Here is a 14,809-nt window from a genome sequence, read left to right as displayed (position 1 = left end):
CATCATTAGCCAGGAGTCGGTATAAAAGGGAAGGGCGTTTGATACACGGTAAAAATGGTCAGACCTTGGCTACCTCGTCCTTTTGGACAGGTTGGAAAATGATAGCTCAGCGGACAGCGCGTTGATTAGTTTTTTACCTCAATGATACCGTGATACTATACTGGGTGAAGCAGAATAATAATTGAAGAAACCAGATGACGCGGTAACGAGACATTTCACGCTCAATCATCACTCAGTCAACCGTCCACTTGGAGATTCGATGGGCCGCTCTCGTAACCGATTGAATGATGTTTCTCGTAAACACTCTCGACGGCCATTGGATCAAGTCATTGACGCGCCGACATTGACCTTCGCCATCATCTCACCCAGCTCCGCGAGCCTCTTCTCCTCCGCCTTCTCCGCCTTGGCCCGCCTCTTCCTCGCCCGTCTCACTTCCAACTCCACTCCCGCCATCTCAGCACTGAGCGTCGCCAGCCGGGGGATGATCTCCTCCACTGCTTTGATAGAGTGGCTCTGGGCTTGCCGGAGGGGCAGAGGGGTGAGGATGCCGAACCAGCGGAGGGGGTCGGTAGGTTTTGGTTTGGGCTTTTTCTTCGTCCCCTCGTGGCCCTCCTCCTCCGGCGTAGTAGTGGTAGTAGTGGCGGTAGCAGTGGCGGTAATGGTAGAGCCACCTCCCCCCCAACGCTTCTCGTATTTGTCTCCCTCTCCGTCACCGTCACCGTCACCGTCACCGTCACCGTCAGCTTCACCTTTGCCTGCTTCCTTTTCCACCAAGCCAGATGCGCCCTTCCCATTTGGCCCGGATTCTTCTTGCCCCGGCCGTTTAACCGTGCTCTCCGAATCCTCTCGCTCACCCCCTGGCGGTGGGTACACCTCGACACTAAACACAGGCCCGGTCCAGCCACCGCCCTTTTCTCCCCCTCCTTCTTCTTCCCTCCCACCCTCGCCCTCCCCACCGCTCGCACCGTTCACCGCCCTCGCCCCCTCTTCCCCTCCGAGCCCCGCCGTCGCGGCCGCCTCCGCCCTCTCGGCCCCGTTCGCACTCCCGTTCGTCACGGCTCTGTTGTCCTCAAGATCGAGATCTCCAGAACTCCTCCCTTCTTCCCCTCCTCCCGCACCGCCACCGCTGCCCCGCGCCCGCGCTTGGGTCTGCGCCGGCACCGGCACCGGCACCGGCACCGGCATCCGCACCCGCACCCGCCGCACGGCCTGCATGCGCTCGTCGTAGTAGTCGCGGCCGTAGTAGCGCACGCCGCGCTCGGCGGCGAAGTTGGCGCGCGCCAGGTCGCGGAACACGGCCGCCTGCAGGTCGCCGAGGCGCGTCCGGAGGGCGGCGTACTCGTCCAGCAGGGCGAGGTAGCGCGCCAGGAGGGCGTCGATCCTCTGGGACTCGGCCTCCGTCGCCGGCTCCGGCCCTGCTTGTGCCCGTGCCCGTGCCCGTGTCTGTGTCTGTGTCTGTGCTGGCTCTTGTGCTTGTTCCTTTGCTCCCCGTCCTGTGTCTGGTTCGGTGGATGGCGGGGCTGCTTCTGGGTGAGAGTCGGTGTTGGAAGCCATAATGTTCAGAACAGTATTGTTGTTTTTCTTTTTTTCTCTCTCTCTCTTTTTTCCTTCCTTCTTTTTTTCAGTGGAGATGAATTCGGTATAGTATATGGAGTAGTTGAGGGTGTTTCGATGTTTCTGGTTGTGAGTGAGCTACTGTGTTTTCGTAGTGTACGTACTGTATGTACTGTACGTACATGATCGGTAGTTGCCGGTTGTGAGATTGATTGCCGGTTGGTTTGTCGGCCCATGGTGATTGGTCAGCTATCCTGCAGAAGACCCATTTTCACAAATATCGGAGTTGCGTGGTGATACCCCAGTATTCTTCGACCTCTACGGAGTAAATCCGCATGACTACCATATTGGAATTCGCAGTGCACAGTCCAGTACGGAGTACGGACGTACACATGAGCACACCTGAACCAGGGTACAACAGTACCCAGTGTAGTACCCCTGCCACTGATGAAATCCGTGATGCTACCAACACAGCATCAACCAAGACGGGCAGACGTCTACGGCACAATCCAGGAGAGTAATCGGACCTCATTCGAAAAGCCCCGAAAGATAGACCATGCGCGGGGTGCCGAACAACAACCACTGCCAGATATCCCAGACCCACGGACAGCAATCAGCCGGATGCTGGCCCCGGAAGCCATCAATCCCTTGACCGCCGGGCAAGAGCATGAGAGATGAGGAGCAAACGCCAACAAAAACGAAAGCTTCGATAGCTTTCGCGGCGATGCCCCACTTGCGCGGGCTTGGCTCAGAGGACCCTTGCCAAGCCGCAACCTTTCCACAGAGGGCGCTTGCTATCCGTTTCTCTGCCTGGGTTCGCTTCGTGCTCCATCGATTCGCTAACGTTAGTGTTCACCACAAAAAGAGGAGTGGCCCATCCTTTCCCTGTTTGTCGCAAGCCCTTGGAGATTGGAGCACGGGCGCCCCGCGTTCCTCATGCAAGACCTTGCTGTCGCTGCAATGCGACCGAGCGGGAATTTCCACGGGGAGAGAAAGAGAGAGACTTCGTCTTGCAATCGGACTTCCAGCCGCCGGTAGGCAAGCGTTTTCGCCCTTTTGTCCCATTCAATCGGAAGAGCCATACCGTAGAATTAACACCAACCGGCGCAATTTGGCCGACCCCGAGCCGCATGCATACATGCGGTGCATGTATTTTGAGTACTATAGAGCATTGCCGTACTCGCCAAAGCTTTACTTGCTTGTACGGCATTTGTGCCGCTGGTGTTGTATCGAGGCGGAAACGGACGTGGCCTACCTTGGTCGACTGTGGATCGTGCCATGATAGGGCGCTGCAGCTGTCGCACCGCATTTGACCAGTCTTGCGTCTTCCAGAAGCCAACCAATGCACCTTGCCAGCTGCAGCCGTGGGCCGCTCACCCTCTGTCAGTGCGCCAGGAAGCCCGCCCGGACCGTGGGCTGAAAAAGAAACACACTGCTTGCATGAAACTCTACACGAGCGTGGTGTTAAAGTTTATGCGTTTTATGGCGTCTTTCTCCATTGCCGAAACTTGCACTCCCGTTTCAACTCGGCCTCGTCTTGCAGTTGAGGTCACGGCCGGGACTCGATGTTAGCTCAAACCGGCTAGCGCAGCCGAACCCTTCCCGGCTGTCTGCCACCTGGCTGCTGGGATTCAACATCATCCTTATCACCAGTCCGGGTCAATTGTGACGAGCATCAAGCGGAAGGCCCAACCGAATCTGGGAAGCCTGCTTGGCCCCAGCGCGCAGGACCCCCAGCCAGAGCCACTGACCGCTCGCCTGGACATTCTTCCTCAGCGCCTAGTTTCTCTCCAAGCTCCCCCCGTTAATCTTACGAGGGCGCGGCTTGCACTGTCGCAACAAAACCACCAGCTCCCTTTAATTCGCAACCGGACCCATCTCCTCCTCCTCCTCCCCCCCCCCCCCCAAAATTCAATTGTTGTCCAGCTGCTCCCTGCCTGCTCTTGACGATCCATTCTTGCTTTATTCGTCTGAATCGACCCCGGCGCTCCCTTGTCTGTTGCAGAAACACGCCGTCCCCTCGACTCGAAACAGCCCATCGCTTCCATTCGTCACCGTCGGCTCCCGCTGCTTGCCCAACGTTGAAACCGCCACCGAACCTCTGCTTCCTAATTCCTGTTTCCTGCTTCCTGCTTCCCCATCCCTTCCTCGCCTCTGGACTCCACTCCGCTCTGCGGACCTTTGAAATCGCCAGCGGTCTGCAGAGTGCGCTGAGGGGAAGACGAGGTTGGATGCAAGGCTTCGCTTGAGGCGGTAGACGAGCCAAAGTACTCATTTAAAGAATCCTGCTCCTGCACGGGAGCCCCCCAGACCCGAAAATGGTACTCGGAACCATCAAGTACGTCCGTTCCAACCCCTTACACGGCAGTTGAAGCGGCCCAAGAGCGAGCCATGACGTTTGTTGGGGACCTCGTCCAAGGATGCCATCTCGCATCCGTGTTACGCGGGAGATACCGTTCGAATGAGATGCGCTCCTGTCGCCCCGATTGCCGCGAATCATCAGCTGCTCCGAGATGATGATTCGAGCCTGTCGCTGACCGAGTAACCGCAATAATCTCTAGGTGCGTGGTTGTCGGTGACGGTGCCGTCGGCAAGACATGTCTCCTCATCAGTTACACGACAAACAAATTTCCTTCGGAATACGTCCCCACGGTCTTCGACAACTATGCTGTCACGGTCATGTACGCCGCGCCCCGGGCACCATGCCGCATCTAGACGCGTGCGATGCATCGCTAAACAGTCGCATCTAGGATCGGTGACGAGCCCTACACGTTGGGATTGTTCGATACCGCCGGACAGGAGGATTACGACCGCCTACGCCCGCTCTCGTACCCCCAGACCGACGTCTTCCTCGTCTGCTTTAGCGTCACGTCTCCTGCTTCGTTCGAAAACGTCCGCGAGAAGTGGTTCCCCGAGGTACACCACCATTGCCCCGGCGTGCCGTGCCTCATTGTCGGCACCCAGGTGGATCTGCGGGATGACCCACAGGTGGTGCAGAAGCTGGCCAAGCAGAAGATGGCCCCGGTAAGGAAGGAGGACGGCGAGCGGATGGCAAGGGAGCTGGGCGCAGTCAAGTACGTTGAGTGCAGCGCGCTCACGCAGTACAAACTCAAAGATGTCTTTGATGAGGTGGGTATCGGCACTCATGGACGGTTCGCGTGACAGCGATGGATGAAGAACAAGTGCAGACTAACCAACCATTTCTTCCTAGGCCATTGTTGCTGCGTTGGAGCCTCCCCCGCCCAAGAATAGCAAGGGCAACAAACACAGATGCCAGATTCTCTAACCTGGCTTCGACCATGTGGTATAATAGTTGTCAAACCGGATCCTTTTTTATTTTTTTACTTTGCCTGGGAATTGGCTCGTTAGGATAGAAGGGCCCGGACAGCTATATACTCAGGTCACTTCGGCCAGCCTTCGAACCTTGCGGCTTGAATGTCGCCTAGGCCGAGCGCGCAGCAATTGGACAACAATCACCCGATACCCGCTGGATGGGAGGGAAAGGAGTACGGCTAGAATCCGAGCAATCCCCAGGTGCTACGTTTCTTCGAGATCTGTCAGTTCCCGTCAGCGAAGCAGCAGCAATTCATTGGACACGAGGGCTAGATTGCTCACTGACCAGCGAAAATGGGGGTTGGGTTGGGATTGATCAATGTTCAATGTTTCTCCCTCTAGAGAAAAAGAAAAAAAAACATCAACCCCAGCTCATTCGGCTTCTGGGTATCTTTTTCTCCCCATCCTGGCAGCCCACCTTTTTTTTTTTTTTTTTTTATTTGTTTTTTTCCCTCTTGTCGATGGGGCGGGCAAGTTATCAGCCGAGGCAGGAAGCTTTCCATTTTGATAGGACAGTACGGCGATTCGAGTGCAAATAAATCAAGGTTCCTTGTTGGGCCTTCGGTGATGATCCCACTTCGAGCACCGAAAACACTCGTCTATGCATGGAGCCATCAATTTTACTAGAGATCCTTGCGCCTAGGCCTGATCGTTCAGCATTACAGAGTGGTATAAGCTGTATATGGGTTATTGGGCGACACTGGAAGGCGCATTTCACAGCGCAGACGGTTGGGGGAACCCGAGTGCTTTCGTTTTGTACACTGGTCCTTCACTTCCACATCCTCGAGCCCACCGGCAGCTATTGACTCGGACAGGCGCCACATTGATCCGCTTGGACTCCATTGATTCTGTATGTACTTCGGGAGGCGAACAACAACCAAGAGCTGTTCCTTTTGACTTGAGACTCTAAGTCAATCATGCTATTCGATGCAGACAATGATCTGGCCACGGATGGATGCGGGGAAAGGTAAGGATAGACATGGAAGAAGCGGGGAGAGAAAGGTTCACACCCGACATTTTGTTCGATGCACACGGTCGAGTTGCTCTTCGCTTTGACTGTTCGACCTGACATGCTAAGAATGGAGGAGGAGGCGCAACTGACTCGGGTCATCGAAGGAACGGGTGGAATGAGTCATGGCTTGGGATGAACCGTCCGGAGACGGGCTGTGATGGGCGAGTCCAGGTTATTCAGTGCGGAAGAAGCTAAATGATAAGCTTGCTGGGCCCCCCTGACTGCTTGGGCGATCGACGACCTCAACACATGCAACGTAACTTTCGGATGACAGCACCACAGACTGTGCGAAATGAAACCCCCAGGTGTGAAACAGCATCCTCCACGCAAGCGGCGATGGCTTATCGCGACACGCATGGGTTTGCACCAGCAATGTCGAGCAGCCCAGCATATGGTAACTGAATGTCAACGTGTTTTGGAGATAGTCAAACGCCAGATCCTCGACGTTCCGCCGCGAGGGAGACGGGACGAAGAGCATACATGTATGTATGTACATTCGAAATACACACTTATCTTTCAGCTGTTCGACCGTCGCAGGTTTGTTCCAGATACCCGGACCAGGCGTCAAAGAGGGATGGCAGAGCCGCGATTCCCTGGCCGGGATTGCAAACCCCTTTGCTATCTTTTATCTCAAACAGCCTCGAGGGTTGAAAGTGAGTCATTGCGGGTTGGCTGTTTCGGGCGCTCCACTAAAAAAAAAAAACCCGCCAGAGCGCTGGTTCCAAATGCCCCGCCAACTTTTTACTCCCCAGACCCTTAACCCCACCATCCGTCCCTCCCGCTCCTTGTCACGCTGTTCGCACGAGGGTCCCCTCCTTCCACGCACGAAAAGCGGCGATTGACGGGCGCACCAGTGCGAGAGACAAAATGGCCGCACCCCAAGACCTCGCCGACCGCACCAAGGATGCCTCCGACTTGAAATGCTACATTGACCCGACGTCGGGCAAGGACGACGCTTCTGCAGACGGCTCCGAGGCCAAGCCGTATCAGTCGCTCTACTATGCCTTGTTGCAACACCTCGACAAGCCGGCGCCGGTTTATCTCACCCGGCCGGCCGCGCCCAAGGAGGGGAGTGACGGCGCCGGCGCCGGCGCCGCCCCGGCGTGGGAGGAGCCCGCCAAGAGCGCCATGAAGAAGGCCCTGGGCCGCGTCGACGCCTACAAGAAGAAGCTGGCCAAGGAGCAGGCCTCGGCCAGGCAGGAGGAGGAGGAGCGCAAGCAGCGGCTCAAGAACCTCGAGGAGGCCAAGAAGATCGTTCTCAAGGAGGACCCGTCCCTCCCCCCGGCGGTGCGCATCAAGATCAACAACAAGTCGGTCGAGCTGGGCGACGGCAAGACCAAGAAGGGCACCCGCGTCAAGGTGTACGGGCGCATCCACGAGCTGCGGGTGCAGAAGACGACCACGTTCATCACGCTCAAGGACGGCTACGGCTACCTGTCGTGCATCCTCCCGGCCGGCGACCTGACCAAGAACTACGACGCCCTCATGTTCGCGCTCGAGACGGCGCTGGTGGTGTACGGCGAGATGCGCGCGGTGCCCGAGGGCGTCAAGGCGCCCGACAACCGCGAGCTCCACGTCGACTACTACAAGGTGCTGGGCGCGGCCCCGAGCGACCTGGACGCCATCACCAACAAGGTGTCCAAGGAGCAGGACCCGTGGGACGCGCAGATGCTCGACAACCGCCACCTGGTGCTGCGCGGCGAGAACGCGTCGTCGGTGCTCAAGCTGCGCGAGTTCGTCGAGCTCGCCTTCATCGACACCTACCGCGAGATGGAGTTCCGCAAGGTGTCCCCCCCGGCCATGGTGCAGACCCAGGTCGAGGGCGGCGCGACCCTGTTCAAGTACGACTATTACGGCGAGGAGGCGTACCTGACCCAGTCGAGCCAGCTGTATCTGGAGACGGTCATGCAGTCGCTGGGCAATGTGTACTGCATCGAGAAGTCCTTCCGTGCCGAGAAGAGTCTGACGAGGCGCCATCTGTCCGAGGTACGATTTGTGATCTGTTGGGTGAGAAGGAGGGGCACGCAGAAACAGGACGCGGGGTGAAGAGGGGCTGAGAGTGTGTGGGACGAGGTACTGACCTTCTTCTTCTTCTCTAGTATACCCACGTGGAAGCCGAGCTCGACTTCATCGAGTTCAATGACCTGCTCGACCACCTCGAGGAGATCATCTCGCGCGTCGTCGACAAGGTGCTTGCGGACGAGACGATGCGCGGGTACATGAAGTCGCTCAACCCCAACTTCCAGAAGCCGTCGCGGCCCTTCCTGCGCATGAAGTACGAGGAGGCCATCGAGTGGCTCAACAAGCAGGACCCGCCCATCCTCAACGAGGAGGGCAAGCCGCACGTGTTCGGCGACGACATTGCCGAGGCGGCCGAGCGCCGCATGACGGACATCATCAACCGGCCCATCCTGCTCACGCACTTCCCCGTCGAGATCAAGGCGTTCTACATGAAGAAGGACCCGCAGGACCCGAGGGTGACCGAATCGGTGGACGTGCTGAGTAGGCCATACGACCTTCCAAAGACACTGAGGAATTAAATCGTGATGCTGACTCACTGGGTAGTGCCCGGCGTCGGCGAGATCGTCGGCGGGTCCATGAGAATGGACAACTACGACGAGCTGATCGAGGCGTACAAGAAGAACGGCATCTCCCACGAACCCTATTACTGGTACACCGAGCAGAGGAAGTGGGTTTCCCCTCTACCGTTGTTCAGTTTCATCCGTCAGGGACCGAACCACGTGTCTGTCTGCCGTGCCGCATCCGTTGACTAACGTGTCTCCTCAGGTATGGCTCGTCGCCACACGGTGGATATGGCCTCGGCCTGGAGCGCTTCCTGGCTTGGATGGCCAACCAGCACACTGTCCGGACATGCAGCTTGTATCCGCGCTTCATGGGGCGGTGCAAGCCTTGAGACGTTGCAGTTGGGGGGGTTAGCGGGCTTCGGTGGCTTGCAGGGGTTCCTCCGGGGTCTGGACCTAGGTAGGTTTCAACTTCGGAAATTGATGACTATGATAGACCGGAACGCATTCATCATACACATGGACACGATAGCGTGTGCGAGAAATAACTTCACCATTCGGCTCACCCCCTGGACTGCTTTCGGATGCTCTGCGTGAATGCGTGCCTATCCGCTCGTTTCTGCGGTCTTGACACGGACGTTTCAGCCGATCGATGTTAGAGGATCGTTTTAAATGCCGTGGCTTACTCCGTAACGTTAGTGCTTTTGGAACCCGCCTGCGCTGCGGCGCTTGCGGCGGGGGGGGTTGGGTTGGGCTGCTTGTTCAGCAACCCTAGAACGATCTGTCGAGCGGCCGAGCCGATCTCTCGGGTCATTTTTGCTGCACTGGAACAAGGACCCGGGCGTGGTTTGTGAATTCGTGTTCAGTGAATCCTGTGAGGGCCCGTATGCAGGTGCTGTGCGTGCTCCTGGTAACTGTGGGTGAAACGTTTTTTTTTTTTTTTTCGTCACCCAGAATAGATGAAACTCACGGAAAGGATAGCGACAAAACCGGTAGGTAAATCAAGACTGCCTGCAACTTGTGCATTAGTTTCCTAGGGTAGGTGCTCCGTAAGTCCGGTACCTAGGGCGCTGATAAACAGGCCATCAACAATCCACCAGAACATCACTCCATATAGTAGAGTACATACATCTAACTATTTCTTGAAGCGTTCCTTCCCACTTACTTCTAGCATTGTCCCGGCACCTACCTCCGTCAAGTCGGTTCGCTTGGATGGCCGGCCGAGACAAGCGATTTCTCGCCTCCTCCTTAGCGCTGTTTCTGCCCCCTGTTCTAGACCTGCACTGCCTTCCTAGGCGGTTGGGTCCCCTCTGTTGACGGCCTGCCGTTAAACGAAGAACAATGAAGAGGAACAAAGAGCGGGATTCGGTTCGCATGCACACTGTGCCCGCTGCCAACGACGATCGATGAGCGTGGAATGGAGGGTACTTCGAGTTTACTATGTAAGCCAAGGAAGGCAGGAATGCGTTTGTGGAGGGATGACAAGGTACTTACTGTATAGAGTACGGACGTACATAACAAGATTCTCTCTATGCCCTACACTATAGAACCGCAAATATCAGGTTGAACCGTAGGTCGTGCTCCGTGCTCCGTACTCCGTACTGCGTACGTAAACCAGCCTTCTAGTTTCAAGTGGATGGAAACCGTGGTCCTATATTTATTCCAGGGTCCTCTTCTGTGTTGGGCCTCCAAGTATTCGGTACATTATGTGCGATGTTGTATACCAGGAACCGAGAACAACCTTTGGGTGCTTAGGATGTACGTTAGGTATGGAGGAGATGGGTGCTCAAGCAGGCAAAGGACACAGTTCATATGCTTCGTGTCAATGGCTGGGAGGGGTTTGTATAGTTAGTTTGATGTCGTGTACGGAATACAGTGTCACATTGGGAACTCGTCCTCGAAGTGTAACAATTGGTGGTAGAAACGCGCGGCAATTGGGCGTCTCTTTCCAAAGTTGGTATTCTCCTAGCGCGAGACCAACACCGAGCATGCCTAAGGTAGTCGTTCTTCCCTCGCAGAGGTGCAGCGCCAGCCACGCCAATCGGAAATTGGCACGGTTAAACAGTATTCCGCGGGAATCGCCCGTGGGCACGGCAGTGCGGTCGGGTGAACAAACGTGACGGCAATCGCAGACACGGCTCTCGACTCGATCAATGTGTTTCCTGGGACGGGCCGCTGACCAGGTCTTTCACCGAGGCGCGCCTGTTTTATACGGAAACTAAGGTCGTGTATCCCGTAGTCACTAGCCCTTAACTTACCTGTGAAGGATGCAGTGAGTTGAAATAGGTACCGGGTACCTGAGGAATGGCCCTGCCAAGCGTTTAGTGGGCTGGGCTGTCCTTGCACCGAGTCAAACAAGGTAGTGGATGGCAAGCAGAAGAAAGGGGTCTCCAATCGCGCATCTCGCAGCCCGCATGGGTTTTGGGGACTATTCAGGGAATTCAAGAACACGCTCAACAAACCAGAGGATTCACGGAGAGGATTGCACAAAACCGGGCCACCTAACAGCGGACTTCAACGATTTTAACCCCCTACTCGATGAGAATCGACGGCTGCTGCTGATTGGCAGGGACATCTCGCATTGTGGTACCCGCTCAGAGGTGTTGCAGAAATCGCATGGCCAGCCTTTCCGGGCGCGGACCAGCTGCAAGGAACAAAAAAAGGGACCTGCTGTCAGGTACCGTGCGAGAACAGCCACGGTTCCCTGCCCCGTTGCAATTAAAACCACTTTTAGCTCCATCCACCCCAATTCGGCTGGCTGCCGGGCCCCGGTCTTGCACACCTCCTTTTTTCCCTCTCGCTCTCTTCTCCTCTTGCTTTCCCACATCCTCACTCGTTGGACGCGCTGCCTTGTCCCTTCACCTTCAACTTGCCCAACTTGCCTTTTTCTTTCCTATCATTCTTTAATAGGTATTAATCATTTGGCGCAAAATTTGGGGACAAGGTCCGCCCGCCCGCCCGTTCTGACGCGATTCGCCCGGTTTTCCAAGGCCCATTCGCTCGGACGAGGGCTCTCGTGCCCACCGCCGATATTGCATCTTCTCGACGCTCGCTTGAGAATTGCCCACTCGACTTACCGATAGCATTTTAATACTACTCGACATCCTTCCTTGTGCGCTTTGCTAGGAGGGTTTGCCCGCGGACCAACTGCAACCTTCGCCGCTCCCGTCGACCGCCTCTGCTCGAAGACGGGACCTGGTTCCAGACGAAAGCATTGCCTGTCAAGCGTTCTTTCTTTGGACACAAGCAGCCACTTTCGGCATCCCCCGAGTCGCCCTCGACTTTCCGAACCTTGTCAGTTGGCCGTCAAAACCTTCAATTGTTGGTTGCCTTCCGGTTCCTGTTGCACTACTTCGGCAAGGAACCCCATATTGGCAGCATTCGGAGGGAGAGCCTAGAGGTTGGACAACACCAAAAAGAGGCCCGCTCAGATTTGCTCTCGGGGATCCTTGAGAGAGCCACCGGTACTTGTGATACCTACCGTTCGGTGCATTTCGGCCCGTAGTATCCTTCTCGTGCCCTCCGACGGGGCACGCTCGATTCGTTCAAGACGGCGGTCCTTTCCCCCCCAGCCAGGGACAGCCTTGTCCCTCCGCATCTTCTCGGGATGCAGGATATGCAGGGTCACCAGGCCGGGTCGAGTGCCCCCGGCCGCTTCGGCCACCAGTCGAAGCCGTCGAATAGCGACACCGGCTTCTCCCACAGCGCCTTCACCTCGAACATCAGTGGTTTTGCCGACAGGCATCCGCGTCGCGGGAACATCCCGACCATCAACACCCAGCCGATCCAGCAGCACCATCATCAGGGGGGACCTGCCAATGGTGCCGATCTGACCACTCCCGGCACCGCGTTTGACATGCAGTTCACCCCCCTTCTGCCGTCCCAGCTGCTCCTTGGCAGCCCGTTCCAGCCTGGGACTCCTGCCGCCTTCGCGACCCCCCACTTCCAGAACGTGAACAACTTCCAGCAGGCCCAGCAGCAGGGCCTCCAGCAGCAAGCGAACGGCCCGTCCAGCCCGGTCCAGCAGAGCATCTCGCCCCAGGTGTATCAGTCGATCGTGTCCCCTTCGGCCTACGGCGCCCCCCAGTTCTACACGCCGCAGTCCCCGACCGGGTCGTTCAACAACGTCGGAGGCCAGCTCCCGGTGTCCTTGCAGCCTACCTCGCCCGTCTCGATGGGTCCCGGCATGGTTACCGGAACCAGCCGGACCGTCTACCTCGGCAACATCCCTCCCGACACCTCGGCCGAGGAGATTCTGGGACATGTGCGCAGCGGCCAGATCGAGTCGGTTCGCCTCCTCCCGGACAAGAACTGCGCCTTCATCTCGTTCCTTGACGCGAGCTCCGCCACCCACTTCCACTCCGATGCCATCTTGAAAAAGCTCTGCATCAAGGGGCAGGATATCAAGATTGGCTGGGGCAAGCCGTCGCAGGTCCCGACCTCGGTCGCCCTCGCCGTCCAGCAGTCCGGTGCGTCTCGCAACGTCTACCTCGGCAACCTGCCCGAGGACATCACGGAGGAGGAGTTGCGGGAAGACCTGGGCAAGTTTGGTCCCATCGACACGGTGAAGATTGTGCGCGAGAAGAACATTGCCTTTGTGCACTTCCTCTCCATTGCCAATGCCATCAAGGCCGTCACCCAGCTTCCCCAGGAGCCCAAGTGGCAGGCGCCCCGCTGGGTCTACTACGGCAAGGACCGTTGCGCATACGTCTCCAAGACGCAGCAACAGAATGCCGCCCAGTATCTTGGCATCGCCCCTGGCTACGCGCACATGCTGACCGGCGCGGACCGCGACCTCATCTCGAGCGCGCTGGCCCAGCAGTCAGTCGCTGCCGCCGCCGTGGCCACCACCGCCGGTGGCATTGGCAACCTCGGCAACCGCACAATCTACCTGGGCAACATCCACCCGGAGACCACGATCGAGGAGATCTGCAACGTTGTCCGCGGCGGCCTCCTGCACCACATCCGCTACATCCCGGACAAGCACATCTGCTTCGTGACCTTCATCGATCCCACCGCAGCGGCGTCCTTCTACGCGCTCAGCAACCTGCAGGGTCTGATGATCCACAATCGTCGGCTGAAGATCGGCTGGGGCAAGCACTCGGGCGCTCTTCCGCCTGCCATCGCTCTCGCCGTCAGCGGCGGTGCCTCGCGAAATGTGTACATCGGCAACCTCGACGAGACCTGGACCGAGGAACGGCTGAGGCAGGACTTTTCCGAGTACGGCGAGATTGAGCTCGTCAACACCCTGCGGGAGAAGAGCTGCGCTTTTGTCAACTTCACCAACATTGCGAACGCCATCAAGGCCATCGAGGCGGTCCGTTCGAAGGAGGAGTACAAGAAGTTCAAGGTCAACTTTGGCAAGGATCGTTGCGGCAACCCGCCCAGGCAGCTGCAGCAGCAGTCGCCTCGCGGCGACTCGCCGGCCGCGAACGGCTCCACCCCGAACGGTAACTCGCCCACCGGCGGTTCTGCTGCCTCTGCTGCTGCCGCCGCGCTCTTCAACACGACCACCAATCCCCTTACCATGTATCTCCAGCACGTGTCGCAGCAGGCTCAGCAACAGGCGCAACAGCAGGCTCAGCAGCAGCAGCAGCAGCAACAGCAACAACAACAGCAGCAGCAGCAGCAGCAGCAAAACCACGTGCTGGCCGCTCAGCAGGCCGCGCTGTTCGGCACCGCCGCGTCGTCGCCTAACGAGCCCGGCTTGACTTTGGAGGTCCCGCAGGGCCCGGTCTCGGGCCACCAGCAATCGGCCAGCATCTCCAACGGCTACGTCTCCAACCCGTCCACGTCGGGTGCGACCACCATTGGCGGCCTGCTTGCCCCTGGCAACCCGCGTGCCTCGCACAATCGTGCCGTCAGCCTGCCCGTGTTTGCGCCCTTCGAGAACGGCGGCACGAGCCCCAACAGCCTGCACGGCAGCGTCGGAGGCGAGCCGGGTGAGCCGCGCCGCGGACACCAGTATCAGGCGAGCTTTGGCGGCATGGGCGCCGGGTTCGGACTCGCGATCCAGGGGAACCTGAATGGGTGGGTTGAGGAGGAGGTTGCTAACTAAACCTCGAATTGAGCCCCAGCTCACAACCCCCCCCCCCCCCCCGATTTGTCAGTGCAGCAGCGGAGATACGGTAGAGCGCAGATTTGGGAACAAATTGAGTATTGATTGTAATCTGTTTGGACCAGTTTTCTTTTGCATTTTTTCCGGCTTTTGGCGCTTCTTTGTTTTGCTATCTTTTCTTGTTCACTTGCCGCTTATTCTCAAACACACTTCGCTCCTTGTAATAGCACATCTTCTACTTGTATCATGTTTTGAATCTTGTTCATCTTGCTGAGCTCTGCTTCGATTGCCGCGAGGATTATCACCCTCGGCTCCTGTGAGTGTTTTTTT

At 57.5% G+C, this 14,809-nt stretch overlaps 4 protein-coding genes across 4 annotated transcripts; 3 read left to right on the top strand and 1 right to left on the bottom strand.

The window, feature by feature from the left end:
* Nucleotides 1–99: 99 nt before the first annotated feature.
* Nucleotides 100–1,710, bottom strand: P884DRAFT_305587 (uncharacterized protein). Its single transcript, XM_069445092.1, has one exon. It carries the CDS (start codon nucleotides 1,552–1,554, stop codon nucleotides 322–324), a length of 1,233 nt encoding a protein of 410 aa, XP_069302023.1. The 5' UTR covers nucleotides 1,555–1,710; the 3' UTR covers nucleotides 100–321.
* Nucleotides 1,711–3,737: 2,027 nt separating this feature from the next.
* P884DRAFT_11292 (P-loop containing nucleoside triphosphate hydrolase protein) lies at nucleotides 3,738–4,943 on the top strand. The gene is made up of 4 exons (XM_069437092.1): nucleotides 3,738–3,892; nucleotides 4,116–4,235; nucleotides 4,305–4,683; nucleotides 4,766–4,943. The coding sequence occupies exons 1-4, from the start codon at nucleotides 3,873–3,875 to the stop codon at nucleotides 4,838–4,840; spliced, it is 594 nt and encodes a 197-aa protein (XP_069302022.1). The 5' UTR covers nucleotides 3,738–3,872; the 3' UTR covers nucleotides 4,841–4,943.
* A 1,801-nt stretch (nucleotides 4,944–6,744) lies between these two features.
* P884DRAFT_215407 (uncharacterized protein) lies at nucleotides 6,745–9,129 on the top strand. The gene is made up of 4 exons (XM_069439261.1): nucleotides 6,745–7,885; nucleotides 7,999–8,401; nucleotides 8,465–8,588; nucleotides 8,687–9,129. Exons 1-4 carry the CDS (start codon nucleotides 6,767–6,769, stop codon nucleotides 8,811–8,813), a joined length of 1,773 nt encoding a protein of 590 aa, XP_069302021.1. The 5' UTR covers nucleotides 6,745–6,766; the 3' UTR covers nucleotides 8,814–9,129.
* Nucleotides 9,130–12,028: 2,899 nt separating this feature from the next.
* On the top strand, nucleotides 12,029–14,513 carry P884DRAFT_215404 (uncharacterized protein; the record flags this gene model as incomplete). The annotated part of the gene is made up of 2 exons (XM_069439260.1): nucleotides 12,029–13,963; nucleotides 14,018–14,513. 2 exons carry the CDS (start codon nucleotides 12,029–12,031, stop codon nucleotides 14,477–14,479), a joined length of 2,397 nt encoding a protein of 798 aa, XP_069302020.1. The 3' UTR covers nucleotides 14,480–14,513.
* Nucleotides 14,514–14,809: the final 296 nt, after the last annotated feature.

This window comes from Thermothelomyces heterothallicus (assembly GCF_042370625.1).
Source record: "Thermothelomyces heterothallicus CBS 202.75 unplaced genomic scaffold P884_scaffold_1, whole genome shotgun sequence".
Taxonomy (NCBI): Eukaryota; Fungi; Ascomycota; class Sordariomycetes; order Sordariales; family Chaetomiaceae; genus Thermothelomyces; species Thermothelomyces heterothallicus.
The sequence above is the reverse complement of the archived record's forward strand: the minus strand, read 5'-3'. Positions and strand labels throughout refer to the sequence as shown.